Below are 18,278 nucleotides of genomic sequence, written 5' to 3' on the forward strand. Positions count from 1 at the left end.
CAAGGCTGTAAATTCATTTCCACATTTATTTTATTAGAAAGTGTTACATACATGTTGGCCAACACCTGTCCACTGCAACCCAACACTGACTTATTATAAACTGAGGTGAAAAATAACCAAACGTATTCCTTCAAGGACTTTGTAGTAAGGAAATATTTTCAGTCACATTTTCACAAAAGTGAAAAGGCCTTGCAATTCGCTACTGACCATTTCTAACAATCTGAAAAGCTGTACATTTATCTCAGAGAACTACAGTATATACACTTGTGACCATGATTTAACATAATAGGTGTTATCTGAATGCTTCATTACAGATGTCTAAAAAACCCAAACAATCAGCTGGATCTAGTGTGCAGTGTTTAAGCTTGTTTTTTAATTTTATGCTAATTACTACAACTGTTCAGTTTGGCAACTTAAAAATAGCAAAAACGTAACAGCGTCGTCATGGTTGGGAGAAATAAAAATACTGATACACAGCTGTGAAACTAAAAAGTCATTTACCATAGCCATGTTAAAAAGGTGCTCGGTTAAACTAACTTCCAAGAAGCAGTTTGCTGTTGTTGGTGTCTGTTGGGAAGAGGTCAGGCAGGGCGGTGGTGCACACGGGTCTGCCCAGGACCACCACGGGTCTGAGGTACTGAAGCTGTTTAATGGCCAGGTCCCCACACCCAGCCAGGGCTTTGTCCAGGATGGACTTCAAGTTTTGGACTGACGTGAGGTCCCCAGTCATAGAGTGGGGCTTCAGCAGTGGGGAATGAGTGCGTCTGCTGCGGGTGTGAGAGATTCCTAGCTGGTTGTTCTCTTTGACAGAACAACTACGTCTGAAAGTGTCCCGCCGTTTTGCTAATCCTGTATTTTTGTCTTTTGGAGCAGTTTCTTGTATGAACTTAAGAAATGAAGACTCAAACCCCATAGGCTTATAGCCAGCAATGTCAAAAGCCCGTGGAGAAGCACTACGAGACTGAGAGTCTTTTACGTTTGAAGGCTGTTCAGACAGCTCGTTCATCCTTTTCAGGGGCTGGCGAACAGGAGGACTGGACAACGTTACGGATCCATTTAATGTTTTACTACCATCTTTGTTGCCCGATGCGTCTTGGAAGCCCTCTTCAGTAGTAAAACGAAGTGAACATGGTGGTGAGAGGTCAACAGTGACCGGGCGGAGCAGAGGCTTGATTTTATCCAAGCTCAGTCTCTCCTCTGGTTTCTGAGTGCTCGGTGCTCCTGCAGCAGCATCTTCAGCATGCCCGCCTGTGCTCGGCTCACCATATAGCACCTCGTCTGCACCAACGAGGACACCATTTCTCTCGACAGGTGGCAGCTCCTGCTCTTCTTCTCCAGGGAAGCTCAGTGCATCATGATTGTCCTCATCCTGCGTGTCCCCTTTGATGGAATGAAGACTCACGGGTGCAGGCTGTGCCCCTGCGTTTTCCGACTCTGCTTGGTACTCCATTTTAAGAACCCCATTAGGGACGCACGTGCCTGCAACAGTCGGTCTGGCGGACTTCCTTTGAATGAGTTCTTCGAGCTGCTCGGCAGTAAAAACAAGCTTATCTTCATTCTTAAAGACATCTTCTCGGCGCATGTGGTGGACCTTCAGGTAGTGACGGTTCAAGCTGTGCATGTACGTGACGACAGAATCGCAGTCCTGAACCATGCATGGGTAGGCCACTCGCAAGCAGCGATCCTGGCACATCTGTAGTGCTTCTTCGTGAGATCTAAAGACGTAACGGCTGAAACAATTTCTTTTCGCTCGCTTTTTCTCTCCTGAGACCTTTTTCTCCGCAGCACCCTCATCACCCAGTTGTTCTGACGTAGCTGTCACTTCAGGCTTTGGACTCTCAGCCTGTGCGGTGGGTGAACCAGGTTCCTCTTTCTGAGGACTCTCTGGTGTGACTATAAGCTTCTTTTGACACCCGGTAATAGACTTCTTGTGAGTGCTCTGCAGACGTACCACCAGCGAGTCGTACAACTCGCAGTGACTATAAAGAGTGTGTTTTTTAAGCGCACCGTCATGGCTGAACACTCTTGTGCAGCCGTCATACTTGCACCTTAATAGCTCAGGTGGTTGCGAGTGGTAATCACGAGTGTGACGCACTAAGCTGCTTTTAAGGTGGTAGGAAGCATTGCAGTTTGCAAAGTGACATTTGAACTGGGGTTGAGGTTCATCTGAGTTTGGGAGAGGCCTTTTTTTGGCAGGCTCTTTTCTCACTTCTGGACTGTGGTGCACATCAATATCTTTTTCCAACAAAAGCTGAGAGCGATTGTAATGATGTACTAACTGGAGGTGGCGCACAAGACCTCCCTGGGTGGAAAAAGCTGCATCGCAATTTTTTGCCACACAATGAAAAGGTTTACTGAACTTATCAAGTATATAGCACAGATTACTTTTGGCTACCAAGCGTCTTGTCGTTCTGACTTGCTGTGTGGTCTTATCTTCACTTTCCTGTCTCTGCTCATCTTCCTCTCTACCCTTTGCCTCATCTTCCCCTTCCTCTTCAGATGGGGAGTGATTATGAAAGTCTTTTCCATTTTCACTTATCGCTGTTGAGTTTTTGGTCTCTTGTTGGTGTTGCAACTTGGGGAGCTCTTTCTTTTTTACCTTTAGGCCGTGGTTTGTCAAAGGCGATGTTAGTTTTTTTTTAGATTTGGACACTTTGTTTCCCTCATGCTGTACAGATGTTACACTAATCTGATCTACGCAAGTCTCACTCATGTTATGGAACTGAATATAATGGGCCCTCAACACATGTTTTTCCCTGTGGCTCTTGGAACAAAGGTGGCACACGTAAGGCTTAAAACAGGTGGTTTTCAAAGAAGTCAACCTTTTGGCCTGTTCAATGGTACGGCCATGTCTGGTGTTATAGTGGCGCAGTAAGCTGTAACTTTGAGCCGTTCTAAAGCCACAACTTTTCATCTCACAAACATAGGGCTTAGCACTGGCTAGTGATTCACTGCCACCTTCCTCAGTGGTTGCTTGTTCAGTGAGGACCTTTTCCTCTGAAAGATGTGGTCTCTTCTGAAGCAAGACAACAGGGGGCTTTGCCATAATTGCCTGATGAAGAGATATTTGAGACGTGTTTGAGTCCACGCTGGACTGAGTGGGTTCACTTGGCAAACTGTCGGAATTCAGGTCCAGTCTACTGAGCCCGATGAGAATCTCTTTGAGAGCATCGTTTTTTGTTTGAAGGCTTAAAGAGTTTGTTTCACTGCTTTTGGGATGAGTGGAAGCTTTTTTTTCTTGGCAAGTGTCCACAGGTTGAAATGGAGTTGGGTCGCTTTGTCCCTTTTCTTCATTCTCCGGTTGACTTTCAGACTTTATCCATTTGGACTTGGATCCCTGCTCATTGTCATGTTTGTGTTCTTTGTTCTCCAGTTTGAGATGTTCTGGGTGAGCACATTTAAGATGTCTCTGGACATCTCTGGCTCTGGAAAATGTCATGCCACACTTCTCAAAGCCACAAGTGAATTTACTTCCATCAAAACACACAGCCACCAAGGTCATTGTTGCTTTGGGCTCTTTGACGTCAGATTCCTGCAAGGAGGAGGAGCAACTCACTGACGAAGCATTCAGGACGTCTCCATTTACAGTGTCAGATTCAACTGACTTAGTAAGGCGAATGGCTGCATCAGTAACAGTCTTAAAAAGTTTCCGCTTTGCCCTCCTTTGAGCCTCAAAGTCCTCTTCAGAGAAAGTTATGTTGTGTGTTGACAGATGCTTTATAAATTCCTTTTTGGACAAGTAATACTTTCTACAGTCAGTACTAGAGCAGGTAAATGCCGCATCTCTGAAATGCTGTGCTTCATGGTGATATATCTGTCCCAAGTCAGAGTATGTGACATAACAGCCTTTGAGCTGACACTGGTAGTTGAGCTGATAGCCATGGGTTTGCTTGTGTGTGACAAGTTCATTGGAAGTATTAAACTGCGCACCACAGCCTATAACAACACACGTGTAAGGCCGATCACCATAGTGAACTCTTATATGTTTGCGATGATGGTAAGCTGAGACAAAATGACGTCTACAGAAGACGCACTTTTCCCGCTTGTCTCTCATCTGGTGAAAATATTTCACGTTTTCATCACCTTTGTGCTCCGACTTTAAGTGGACATATAAGTACTTGGAATGTTTAAAAGTTCGTGTACATCCAGTTCCTGGACAGGGATACTCATCCCTGTTCTGCAGTTTGAAATGTTGGTCGATGTAATCGAAAGTTACATGCTCGTCGCTGTCCACATGTTTCTCTGTCCCCGTTTTGGCTTGCTGCACAATATGCTGCAAGACATCTGGATCATGGGTGGATTTGTAATACAGCATTAGAGAAGGATCAATAGTGATCTCACCCGGTTCAACGTCGTCATCTTCTTCTATCGTTTTCTGTACTTCCTCAGTCTTGGCATGATTTTTGACAAGATGTGTTTCACTCTCAATGTGTTTTTTAATGTGAGGAACGAGTTCCTTCCGACTCTCGAACTTTTCCAAGCAAATAGGGCAGGGATGGTTGTTATTCTCTGCATGTCTTTTTGAGTGGTGAATGACTTGGGTGTCTGAGATAGACCTTTTACAAATGTGACAGCAGAACTTCTGTTTTTTTGCCTCAGAATCACCTTTGATGTCTGTTTGGTTAATAGACTGTTTTTGATCCATCTGCTCATGCCCGTCAAGACCTCCATTTATCCCATTTTGGTGCACCGATTCTACTTTAACAGTGACTCCCTGCAGCTCATGCAGTTTATCCTTCTCAACGGCCTCTTCCTCTTCCCCTTCTGACTCGGGCCTCAGCCCCAGAAGCGAGATGCAGTGATATTTTAGAGTTTTCCAGTCCCAGAATTCGGGGTCAAAAGGCCAGTAAGCTTTCAGTGCTAGTAGCAACTCACAGCGTAGTGAGTTGGGAATAACCTCACTGTCCTGGTCATACTTTTGGTCTGGGCGCAAGTAGAGCTCCTCAAGACAGCTGAAGGCTTCCTGAGTGGGGCCAAGCAGGAACTCTGTGAGTTGGCAGGCACGCAGAACCTCAAGGTCGTCTGGAAGAAGGCAGGACACCGTCTTACAGACAGAGATCTTCGATTCGGAGTCATCCTGCTTTGGAAGTTGAAGGGCTTTCACGCAAAGCTCTACTGACGCAGGTATCCCTGGTTCCTCTGCCTAAAAAGTGATATGAAGAGTTATATTCCCATTATAGAGTGCTGGGAAATACAAAAAAGACCCTGTTACACTGGCTACATAAGCCTCTAAATACACTGCTAAAAATAAATAAATAAATAAAATTAAAGGAACACTTTGAAAATACATCAACTTCAATGAAGGCAGCAGGGGGCTCATATCCATACTGATCTACACTGATAAGGACTGGTTACTGTGTCAGGAACAAAAGGATTCCACATCATTTGATGAAACTGAAAATGATAAACCTACAAAGGGCTGAATTCAAAGACACCCTGAAAGTCAAAGTGAAAAATAACAGGCACGCTAGTCCATTAGGCTAAAATTTGTCCTCCCAGATCTGGGCCAGGGCATCCAATCTGTCTCATACATCTTTGTTTTCACTCTCCAGTCAAGTAAGAAGTAATGCAAATATAGTCTGCCTGCCCCCATAATGCCAAACAACCTGTTCCATTTTAGTATCACAAGTGTAAAGCACGGGTTTTCACACTCACCTCTGTCTGAATCACACGGACCAAGTAAAGCAAATGGTCGACTGTTTTGGCAATGGCACCTAGCTGAAGGCATCGTTCCAGAAGAGACACTGGTGAGGGGTCAAGCCTCCTCTGAAGCTTACTCCACAATAAAATCAACTCCCTTTAATTAAAAAAAAAAGAAAAAAGTTTACACATATAGTTGTTTGTGAATGCAAAAATTACCAAAGAATCACTTTCTTTTAAATAAATTCTTACATCAAGTCTAAAAAAAATAAAATAAAAAGAGAAAACTTGTCTTTAAAGAGAGCCCACTCACCAGGAGCAGTAAAGACTCTGCTGCTGTAGCTGCTGTGTCAAGAAAGTTGTGCACAGGATGAACGCTGTATTCTCCTCCCCCTCTGTCTCCAAATTACACGTGATCTCAAGTACATCCTTGCAGTCCAGTCTCGATATCTACAGGAAACATAATGTTGGCTGCTCAGCAAACAACGAAAGAGGCAACACATCTCCAGTCACTCAACAAAAAGTTACAAATGCCAGAAAAATCAACATCCATGATCAACGTGTGTCTTTTTGTATATTTAGTTTTATGTCAGTCATATACTCCCACCAGAATATGGTGATAAAATGTTCTCCCAGTATGATTTAATACAAAATTTGCTGTTTTCTAAGATGCAGACCTTTGAAAAAGTAGTGCTGTTGTAGCTGCAGTACAACATTTTAAAATGTTTAAGTGTTTCTGGAGGAATTTCATGACCCCATGAGGACAGAAAATAGTCTTAAACTCTAATGGGGTGAGCATGCCCTTGGAGGCATATAGAAAAAGCGGGGTAACTAAGAACCACAGAGGCAGGAGCAAAAAAAAAAAAAAAAAAAAAAAAAAAAGATAAAGCACATGCAAGATCTGGATAATATCTCATACTAGTCTGATTTATAAAATGTATAAGAGAGCAAACTAAAAACTTCCTCCTGACAAAACAACAACTTTTTTTCCCTTCACTGTATTATAATAATGAATGTTCTCTCTTCATGGCAGAGAAATTATGTTATATTTTATTTAAAAGGCCATTTTTCCATTTCTCACACACACACACACACGATCTAAATATCACTGCACCGCTGATTCCAGTTTTCTTCACAGCTTTATATTTATAAAGTATAATAGCCTCTTTCTTCGCTCACTTAGACATTATGAGTGTGGAAATGTGAGCCGTTTGAATAAACAAAACTATTTTTGTATCATTTTTTTATCCCGAGTTCAAAGCTGTGTGGCTTTTGTATGAATATTAAAAAAAACTGCCCAACATACTGACAACTCTGTGTGTGTAATAAAATTACACTTCTTGCTTTTCTGATCATGCAAATCCTATACCTAGTCTGCACTTTTATCTGACACACTGGCGAGACACTGTAATCAAAAGAATAAAAGAAGACAGCATGTAAAACAAATCCAAACACTGCTTAGTACAGGAATTATCAATAGTAACTGACAAAGAATAATTATTATGCTAAGATACTTCTGTGTGCACATGGGTTAGATTTATGTACAAAGAAGCAGGCTAAAACACTTTTACAGCATACAATATAATGCCAAACTGAAACTAGGCCACAAAGCACCCAAATGTTCTATCGGCTGGAGGATTTTCTGAGTCCTCCAACTGAAAGCCAGAAAACTGAAAGCTCAATTTGCATGTGAGTTTGAAGCTCTATTTTTGGAGTCAGTGCAGAAAACCCTTATGAATAGGTACATTTTTTACACTCATTCTAAAAAGATTTGACTTGCAAATATGCCCCATTTTTCTTTATCAGCTAATATCAGTTACAGATTGCTTGTGTATGTGTGACTGAATACTAAGAATGGATGCTTTTGTCTGTCCTTTGAAAGCTTTGGGAGGCCATCACAGTCGTGATCACCTGGCACACACTCTGTGTCACACTGAACGCTTCTTATATTTTTGATACTCTGCACGTTCGTTTGGTGAAAATGATAAATGTAGAAACTCATTAATTAATTTACTGAAACACCCAAAAGTCACCAAAGCAACCAATCCCAGCTCACAAAAAGAAACTGCTGGAATACCTCCATTATGGCCTCTTCGTTGGGCAACAGGTGACAAAGCAGGGAGACGTATGTCTGACGAAACGTGGCTTGATTAGAAAAGGTGCTGCATTCAGTGCAAGCTTTGGCCAAAACCACAGCTTTGGCAATCTCGCCCATCTTTTCCAGATGTTTCACCCGCATCTCCATGAAGCCCTCGCCCTCCAAGCTGATATATGCATTAACTAAAGACAGAATTCAAACAAAATCCAAGTCACAAATAAAGAAAAAGCCAACGTAGTTCTAAGTAACTATAGTTTTCAAATAAAAAGAACCTAACCTTCTTCTGGGTTAGTCAGCTGCCCGGTGAGGAGAGATGTAAGGACAGGGTTGCTCCATGCCCCTCCCTCTCCTGTGATTTGGAGTAATGCTTGAAGGTCTGTGCTTCCATACTGTAGCAGGGTATCATGGGCAATCTGCACACAACACAAAAATGGTAACGCTAAATACAATAAAATTGTTCGGTCAGCATCTTTATAAACATTCATTTTCATGAATACAAAAATATAATTATTAAGGGCTATGTTCCCTTTATGGAGGCAGCAGTGCTGCTTTCTCTCTGTTGATGTGTGATAAAATGATAAATGAACAACTCAAAAGGCTGTCACAGTTTGTGATTCAGCACAAGCAATATTTCATTATCTGCTCTACACCAAGTGAAACGTTTGTCACTGTTCACATCTAAAAAGGAAAACAGGTGACAGCTCAGCACAGCCTGGTTTAGAATTACTTTTTCTTTGCTGACAAGTCTGTCTGTAGAAATTAAGACTTTTTTTTCCTTTTTGAAATGTCATCAATGTCATTCGGCATGTGGGTGAACTAAACTTAATATAGTGACTTCGCAGCCCAAAATCTAGTATCAAAGAAAGTAAGAGTGCTTAAAAACCTATATGAGACTTCAGCTACAGAGCTATTACATTCCCATAAATCTTCTCAGTATGTCACAGTTTTGCTCAGCTTGAACATATTGAATCAATTTAGCAACGTATTCTGCCAACTCTTCAGTGCACATTTGCCACAAGAAATCAAGTCCACAGCCATGCGACCCACCCCATGAGACTGAAGCGCTTCACTTCATTCTTTGGAAACAAAACTGCTGAATGCAAGAAAAATTGAAACGCTATTCTTTTTAAGTCTTGTATCTTTAAATCCTTTGAGAAAATAACTATTTCAAGCTTGATACTGCAGATATTCACACCTAGATTTGTTTCATATTGAAGTACAGATTTGACAACCTGTGAAGAGTGAGAGGTTATAAAGACAGATGTTTTAGACTCACCACGGGGTAAACAAAAACAAAACAATGCTGTCCACACCAATTTGAAACAGCTCGTCTTTGGGTTTACTTTTAGGAGGGCTTTTACAGAAAACGCCCAAAGAATCAACTCGACCCCCCCTTCACAGACACACACAAATTTACTTTTCTCTATGCAGTCACCCATCAGCAAACAATGCTTTGAAGGTCCTATACCTGAACAGAGTGGTGGAACTGAACCCAGGCTTCATATGGGATTTCATTCTCAGGCACTGACAGCAACAGTTCAAAACAGCTCCTGTAGTAAAAACAAGGAGATGTTTTATGACACTATAATAAAACAGTGCAAAACAGAACAACAGTATGAAGAGTGTGCAGAGTATGATCCAACCTTCAAGGCACCATGGCCGCCCCCTACAAGGCAGTGTTCCTAATAATTCAATATTCACTGATATTCCTGTAGACATGGATCTGTGTGCATGCCAATTAATATCCATTAATTTTCTTGTCCAACAAGGATCCCCTGAAGCCTATTACCGCTGACATTAGAGTGGGGTGCGCCTTCAACAGACAGCCGGTTGCTGGCAAAAAGAGAGAGGCAACCATTTATACCCACATCCACAGACAACTACAATTGTGGTGGGAAGCTGGAGCTCCCAGAGAGAACCCACACGGACCTATGGAGAACATGCAAACACACTGAAACACTGCAGCTGACCAGATACAAAATCTTCTTGCTATGAGGTCAGTGACAATAACTGCATAGTACACAAATACTGAAACGTGAAGGTGCTTCAATTATTTTGTTTCGTTGCATCAAAACATTTTCAGCAGTGGCCAACTCGTTTGACCGTACGTCCACAGCTTTTTTTAATTCTTCAAGCATTCTGTAGGCTTGTATAAAGATATTTGCACACAAATTGTCTAATTGCCAAATAATGGTTATACAAATGTGTCCATTCACATACGAGTTTCTGTTCAGACAGCATATTGGTTTTTACCCACCACAACTGCGCTTTACGTGTCAGTCAAACAGTGATTGGTTGATAAGTGGGCTGATTTCACTTAAGGTCTTTGTATGCTATAACTTGGCTCTTCTCCATGGCCGGCTAACAGACCAACAACAACACAAGCAAGAGTAGCCCACTCCATCTGACAAAGCACACCCTCTACATGTAGGCTGGTAGTCTGTGACTGCCCACAGATTCTTTTGGCTACCTTAAGCAAAAAAAAAACAAAAAAACACAACTCCAAAAACAAAACAACAACAGCATTCCATGTTTACAAGTATGTGCATCCCTCCTAACCAGAAATGTAGGCTTTTCTTGGGGACATGCATCACTAATCTAGCCTTGCAAATTGTTGTGTAGTTTGTGTACAACAAGCAAGTGGCCACATGTTGCAAACTGCAGCAAAAACAGGTAAACGAAATGTGCATTCAAACCAACAGTGTTTTTAAACCTAAAAACAAATCAGCATGCTGAAGAAGTTTAACATACCGTTCACATGACTAATACAGTTTATTCAGGATAACAGTGGATTTTCAGCGCACATGTAATGAGACAACTCCCTACACCTTTGATCGCATCATGCCTTTAAACCTTTCCTGGCTGAAGACGTATGACTGGTCCTAGCAATGAACACAAAGGCACAAATCGCTGACCTAGTTCAGCTCATGTTGAGAAATTCACAAAATTTCTTAGATAACTCATTATTTGTAGTACGAGACCTTTAATGCCCCTTCAAGGACGTCTTGAAGCACATCTAATCCCAAACAACAGCCACTCAATCCCAGTCAGTGTGAGCTTTGCAAACCAAAACAAAAAGGAATCAAATGACAGTTACTTAAACTAATATTTTTTTAAATGACAAAACCAATAATGCTATAGCCTTTAAAAATAATAATCAGTTAGTACCAGGAAGCACAGAATGCATATAACTGTGCACAAAATGAAGAACATACAACAAAATTAGCTGAGGTTATTATTACAGTTACCACTGCTTACGTTTTACACTTAGTATCACTGCATACCTCAGATTTAAACCGTAGCTGTGACATTTACATCAATTTACACAACCACTTATTTCCTGTGTTGGCAATTTACCCTCTATATTTCAGCAATGTTGCCCATTTTCAATGTATAAATGTACTTTTATGCCCTGGGCAGAGGCAGGCTGCAATTGCACCAAATCGGTTTAAGGATTTCCATAATATTTAGTTTTTTGTTTGTACTCGGACTGTTGTGAGAAAGCTAAAAGTCTTTCATATTAGGAAAGCCACCTACTGTACTATGTCTCTTTCTGGACTCCTGTATGCATATAAAAGCTTTGCTCACTCTAAAGGACGAGTGCTGTATTGGTGTTTCTTTACCCATTCAAATACAGAAAACAAAAGCACACAGTCATCATCATCATCATCAACTTTATTTATAAAGCACTTTAAAACAACCACAGCTGACACAAAGTGCTGTACATTGGAACTGTAAAATAAAATTACATGAGATATAAATAAAAAAAAAAACAAATAAAAGAAGAGTGAAATCATTAATTAAATAACTACTTCAATTAAAAGAGAAAACTAAGTCTCACTGAGGTTAAAAGCCAAGGAATAAAAGTGGGTTTTAAGACGTGATTTAAAACTGGACAGTGAAGGGGCCTCTCTAACGTGCATGGGCAAATTATTCCATAATTTTGGAGCCACAATAGAGAAGGCCCTGTCCCCTCTGAGCTTCCTCCTGGATCTCGGTACCTCCAGGAGCAGCTGGTCAGCTGACCTGAGAGACCGACAGGGTATGTGGGGATGAAGAAGCTCAGAGAGGTAAGGCGGGGCAAGACTGTGAAGGCATTTAAAAACAAACATAAGAATTTTAAAATTAACTCTAAAAGACACAGGCAGCCAGTGCAGGGAGGCTAGCACAGGGGTTATATGCTCTCTTTTTCGAGTTCCTGTTAGGAGTCGTGCAGCTGCATTTTGAACCAGCTGCAGACGTGAGAGCAATGACTGACTGACCCCCACATAAAGTGAGTTACAGTAGTCCAGGCGGGAAGAAATAAAAGCATGGATCACTGTTTCAAGGTGCTGCCTCGAAAGAAAAGATTTTACTCTTGCCAGTCGCCTTAAATGATAAAAACTGGACTTCACCACTGCTCTGATTTGGTTGTCCAATTTAAAATCACTGTCCAACTTAAAACCAAGGTCAGTAACAACAGATTTAAAATAGACTTCCAGGGATCCTAAAACAACAGAGGAGGACTCACAGGGACCACTGGGTCCAAACACCAACACTTCTGTTTTCGTTTCATTAAAATTTAAAAAGTTTAGAGCCAACCAAGCTTTAATGTCATCTAGACATGTCAAGAGAGGTTTTATGGAGATGCCATCCTTGTGTTTTAGTGGCAAATAAATTTGGCAGTCATCGGCATAACAATGAAATGAGATCCCATGCCTTCTAAGGATAGAACCCAGAGGCAGTAGATACAGTGAAAAGAGCAGTGGCCCTAAAATTGAGCCCTGTGGGACGTCGCATGACAGAGGAGCAGAAGACGATTCGTAACCGAGAAGGCTGACAGAGAAAGTTCTATCTGACAAATAAGACCTAAACCAATTAAGTGCAGTGCCACCAATACCCACTACATCATGTAATCGAGAAATTAGAATATTGTGGTCTACGGTGTCAAAGGCAGCAGTTAGGTCAAGCAAGACAAGAACAACATGGTTACCAGAATCACATGCCAGAAGGATGTCATTAAAAACCCTTAATAATGCAGATTCTGTGCTGTGAAGGGTTTTAAAACCTGATTGAAAAACCTCAAAGATTCCATTTTCATCTAGAAAATCTTTCAGTTGACTAAAAACAATTTTCTCTAAAACCTTGGAGACTAAAGGCAGCTTGGAAATAGGCCTATAGTTCGCTAAAACTGTGTGATCAAGGCCAGGTTTCTTAAGCAGTGGCTGTACTACTGCATGTTTGAAATTTGCAGGAACCATACCAGAAGACAGACTGCTGTTAATAATGTCGAGGACATACTGTTGTATACTAGAAAAAATTTCTTTAAAGAATTGTGGAGGGACAGGATCCCGTGGGGAACCTGTGGGGTTAATATGGCGAACCACATCCTCTAAAGTGGAGAGCGTCACAAGCTCAAACTGAGTGAAAACAGCAGCGCAAGGGACAGAGACAGAGGGGTCAGAGTCAGGAGCTGTGATAAGAGCCCTGGTGGTGACAACCTTTTCAATAAAAAAGTTCAGAAAATCATTGCAGATCTCAGGAGAAACTTCCAAACAGACATTCAATGGAGTATTAAGAACAGTGTCAATGGTCCTAAACAACACACGTGGGTTATGACAGTTGGAAGAAATAATATTTGCAAAATATTCCCTTTTTGCCTCTTTAACAGTGTTCTGGTAACGATGCCAGCAGTCTTTTAGAATTTGAAATGATACATGCAGTTTATCCTTTTTCCATCTCCGTTCTGCTCGACGACATTCCCTCTTAACAGCACGACTGCTCTCATTAAACCAAGGCTCAGGTTTAGCCTTAGGCTGCCTGATTTTTAAAGGAGCCACAGAGTCCATGATTTTTTGACAGCAAGAATAAAACCAGGAATTTAGCTGTTCTGTATCAGAGGAAACAAAGTCAGAAGGGCCGCCGAGCTGATTAAAAGCAGCAGAAAACTGCGCAGCAGTGGCGGGGTTAATAACCCGACAGCACCGAGTAGCAGCGCCAGATTTAACTGCGGTATATGTCAAACCAACGTTGAATAACACAGGCATATGATCTGAGAGTGCACAGTCACAAATCTCCAAGTCAGTGACAGGCAGACCATATGACAGAACAAGGTCCAGTGTGTGTCCGTGCTCATGTGTAGGGCCACGTACGGACTGTACCAGGCTAAAAGAGTCAATAAGGCTTAAAAAGTCCTTTACCAGTGGCTTATCAGGACAACATACATGTATATTAAAATCTCCAACAATAAGAACACTATCATAGTTGGGCATAATCCCAGCTAAAAAATCAGAAAAGTCGTTTATAAAGTTCTTATTGTATTTCGGGGGGCGATAGATGACAGCGCAGAAAATCGGATTTGTACGACTCACCTCAAACGAGGTAAGTTCAAAGCTGGAGAACGAAGGCTGTAGAAAACACTGCTTACATTTAAAATCATTGATATACATACTGCAAAAACATTTGTTTAATGTTCTTAGACCAATGACGTATCTGGAACATTTCATTTGTACATTCTCCCCAACTCCATGTTCTGCTTTGAATTTATTAAGCAAAGCAAAGAAAGAAAAAAAAGGAAGCAAAACTGAAACAAAAAATAAAACTGAACCCAACAGAAAAAGACATGTTAAGAAGGCTGAACGGAAAAAAGCGCCAGGATCATCAGTGCCTCGGAATAGCGGCAGGCATATGGAGAACACGAATAAAGCATTTAGTCAGATTGCAAAGTGTACTTGTGAGGATTGGCAGATGGAAAAGAGGGAGACTAGACTCACTCCCACTGGTTAATAGTTATTACCACTTAGGAAAGAAACAATCAGCGTTGGTGTCTTTAATTGTCAACGCTTGATCTCATTTTCAGACAGCACAAGCCTGCTGTATAGGTGTAATGACTTGAGTTTACAGAAAATGCTTGAATTTGAGCTACATTAGACAAAGTTGAGTGAGCAGGCTATTAAGGACTTTGTAAATAATTGAAGACGCTGAGGGGAGTGCAGCTTTAGAGAAAACAATTTAAAAAAAATTTAAAAATAAAGGAAAATGTGTTTTTATAGTCTGTGTAAAACAATCCTTTCTTGAATTTTATTAATATAAACTATGTTTTGACCAAATGATTTGCCTGCTGATCGAGGAATTGGTATTATTGCTCCTCTGATCAGGAGTGAAGATATTGTTCGTGTAAAACTGCTCTCTCTGTGGTGTTGCAGGTAAAGCCGTTTGCAAGTGGTAAAAGATGGAGCCCTGCAATAGAACTGTAGTAAACAGGCTTCCTCAGCTTCCTGTCTAACCAGAGAAGATGAAGGCTGAAGACACAAACTCTCAGAAGAGCTATTCACTGGAAACTAGTAGACAGAGAGAGAGAGGGGACAGGCCCACCTGCCCCATCCCTCTCGCTGTGGGGAATGAGGCACAAGGGGGGATGTTACTGTGAACAGGTCTCAGGTGGCTCACCCCCACAGAACGCATGCAAAATAACCCAATCTGATCCTGCAGGAGGTGTTTGTATCTGACTCAGTCACTTCTCTAGTCTACTGCATTTCTTTTCTGTTTGGTGCTTTCACTTCCTTTTGCAGTGCACACTCAGAGCCTGTATGACACACTACCAAGAATGTTGATTTTTGTAATGTTAAAATTAAAAAAAATTTTAAAAAAAAAGGCTGTGTATCCAAAAACATCAAGTTACACTAGCAAAAAAACATGTTGGTATTCCTTTTGTGTCAAAGCATAATAACTGAATTTGATATACCTGACATGACATTTGTTGTGATATGACTATTACACATGCACACAATACGTATAGCCTTTGTCTATACAAGTTATATTGAAATGATTTCAAATTGCTCCCATGCATAAACCAGACATTCAAACTACTTTGACACCTATGACACCTCGCACACATTCTCATGAGATAATCAATTGCTTATCTCTCATAATTCAGTATATTTTACAGTACTCACAAAGCTAGCCGCTTCAAAACGAGGGCCACTCTGTCGGACTCTGCCGTGAGGTGGGATCGAGCTGAAGCAAAGCAGTTTATGGACAGACAGTAGACCTCCAGAAGAGGCAGCCCATGTTCCATGGAATTCCTGCTTCCAGCATAGTGCATCAGTGCCTGCAAAGACACACAAAGACATCAGAAACTGAAAAAATAGTTGATGAAGCAGATTTGAAAGTAGAGTAGAAATATGTAGTAGCAATGTTCAAAGACTACGACCAGAAGAGGAAGCATTTGCCATGGATGATCAAAGGTTTTCACCTGAGGGAGATACCTGTCTATACCTGATTGATCCCAGCTGACACACTGTCTGGTGTGTGCCTTCTGTGCTCCTGATTGGGCCTGAGGGGACTTAACTGTTGCTTTAAAACAAAAAAAAGGAAGGAAGACTTCATACAGTATATGATCATCACACATACATAATGATCTCATACTGTATATGACCATTAAATTTGAGTTCTTGGGATGATTCAACCTGGTATAATTTCACACAATTTAAAACATTAGAATCAAACTCAATTAATTAAATTAATATTACCTACAAGAAACAGGTGTTTTATATAACTCAACATTTACTGTTAACAGGGAGGAAGGTCTCGTTTCGAGCAAAAACTCAGCGTTCAGCTGTCCTTCAGGAACAGAGAAGTCAACATCTACACCCATCTGTCACCTCCTTGTAGTTGGTGGGTATACACATTAAATCATCATAGCGCTATCAGCATCCCAGGAGTCTCATTTGCCAGATAGAAGGAACTTTTCTAGGTGGTTCTCATGCCCACAGAGGCACTAAATTAATTCCCCTCTGTCTAAATATACAGCACCCTCTCAAAGGAAGGTAGGAATAAAGTCTAGGCCCTAAAGACCTACATCAGTGTACTAATTACATCCGTGAGAGTTCCGACTGGAATTGGGAGTCACAGATCTTTTTGCCTTTGTTTTATGAAAACCTAGAAAATTTAAGTTAAAACTGTACCGAAATTGAGTTTTAGTGTTAAATCAAGTGTCATTTTACACAGTTACCAACACCAAACATGGGAACGCATACAATCTTTCAACTTACTTATAAGGGGGTAGTTAGCGCTGTTGAAATCATTGGGAAATATTCAAAAGCAGCCTAATTAAAGAAGACCTGTCAGGGTGAGCTAGCTAATGAATTACTCCTGCAATGCCATTCTCCAAGGCTGCTGAACAGGTTTCAAGGGAAGCTCTCTAATGGTTGAAAAACTTGTAGAGTCCCTTAAGCAGCAAAAATGAAAGTGATACCTAGTTTTTAGTTAAATCAGATCCTTTAGAAAGCGGAAGCCACAGTAATTTCCCTACCATGATGACTAGATTTGTGTTTTAACTGGACTCCAATCTAAGATTTCTTTAAGGGAGACTATAAATCTCCATTGTCGTAACTGACAGATGCGCAGGTTTAGAAAATGTCAGCACAGGAAAAGCGTATTTTCTTGAAAGTGGTCAAAATGCAACACTACTTAGTAGCTGAACGCCCCCAACAACAAAAATATTATGATAAACATATCTCGACGCTGCCCCGCCCCACGGGCATGCAGTAATACATGATCTGCAAACTGTGTCAATAAATTCATACAAACATCTGTATTACATTTTCTTCGTTGCCACCATAATCACTTCCCAAATAAAGCAAAGCTAAAAGACCTTTGATCTTTGAATGTAAGGCGACTTGAACCTGCCATATGAGCAACAAATCACTGAGCTGCAAATAAGTCCAACGGCCGTGAGTTGTTTGGGTGTAAAAATAAAAAGAATAATGTCAAAAAACACAAAAGCATATGCAAATATGCGCAAAAATAAACGTACTGCAATTGGGTGTAATCCTAACCTAAACTTGGCCAGTTAGCTAACAGGCCAGCAATCGCTGCTGGTAATTCTGCTTGCGGGATGCGAGAGGGAAAAAAACAGTCCTGGGTGAGCTAACGATAGGCTAATTGTAGCTTCGATGCTGCATGTACACATTACCTGACAGAAGTTATCGCAGTACTCCGTGGAAGACGCAACGGAGATTTCTTGTTGCCTGAGGACGTCCTCGAAAGCTCTCAGTGTGGCCAGCAGGTTTTCCATTGCAACTAGGGTATCTTCGGCCGTGTCCAGGGCCCAGTCGCTCCATTCGTGCTCTGGTTCGACATTATTCTCCGCCATCTTCACTCTCCACCACAGCGCGTATGCAGTGCAGTCTGACGACCCCTTCAATGCTGTCGGAATATTTAAATACATCAGCTGAACTGACACCAAGATCACCTGAAAAGTAAGTAGAGGGGGTGGTAAGAGCATAAATACAAAGTGGGCTTGTACTGTTATATTCAGGCCGTTGTTGCTATTCCCTTTTAACCGCAATATCGATATACTTTATTTTCTATCCGATATAAACTTTGCTCTCTAAATTTATGCGAACAATAATTCAGTTATTCTGCTTAATTTTAGCTCTGTGTGCTTTTTCTTACATCCATCTTTTTCTATTCTATTTTTTTCAGTCTGAAAATAATAACCTTTATTACAGTTTTTCTCGGGTGTTACACTGACACTGATAGTTACGCAAAGCACCAA

At 41.2% G+C, this 18,278-nt stretch overlaps 1 protein-coding gene across 1 annotated transcript; it reads right to left on the bottom strand.

Annotated features, from left to right (window-relative positions):
• Positions 1 to 6: 6 nt before the first annotated feature.
• rlf (RLF zinc finger) lies at positions 7 to 17,915 on the bottom strand. The gene is made up of 8 exons (XM_084914438.1): positions 17,694 to 17,915; positions 15,673 to 15,827; positions 9,207 to 9,288; positions 8,016 to 8,151; positions 7,718 to 7,920; positions 5,954 to 6,090; positions 5,656 to 5,797; positions 7 to 5,143 (listed from the first exon to the last, which is right to left on the bottom strand). Exons 1-8 carry the CDS (start codon positions 17,871 to 17,873, stop codon positions 533 to 535), a joined length of 5,646 nt encoding a protein of 1,881 aa, XP_084770564.1. The 5' UTR covers positions 17,874 to 17,915; the 3' UTR covers positions 7 to 532.
• Positions 17,916 to 18,278: the final 363 nt, after the last annotated feature.

This window comes from Perissodus microlepis, chromosome 19, assembly GCF_051167445.1.
Source record: "Perissodus microlepis isolate ML-2025 ecotype Zambia chromosome 19, ASM5116744v1, whole genome shotgun sequence".
Taxonomy (NCBI): Eukaryota; Metazoa; Chordata; class Actinopteri; order Cichliformes; family Cichlidae; genus Perissodus; species Perissodus microlepis.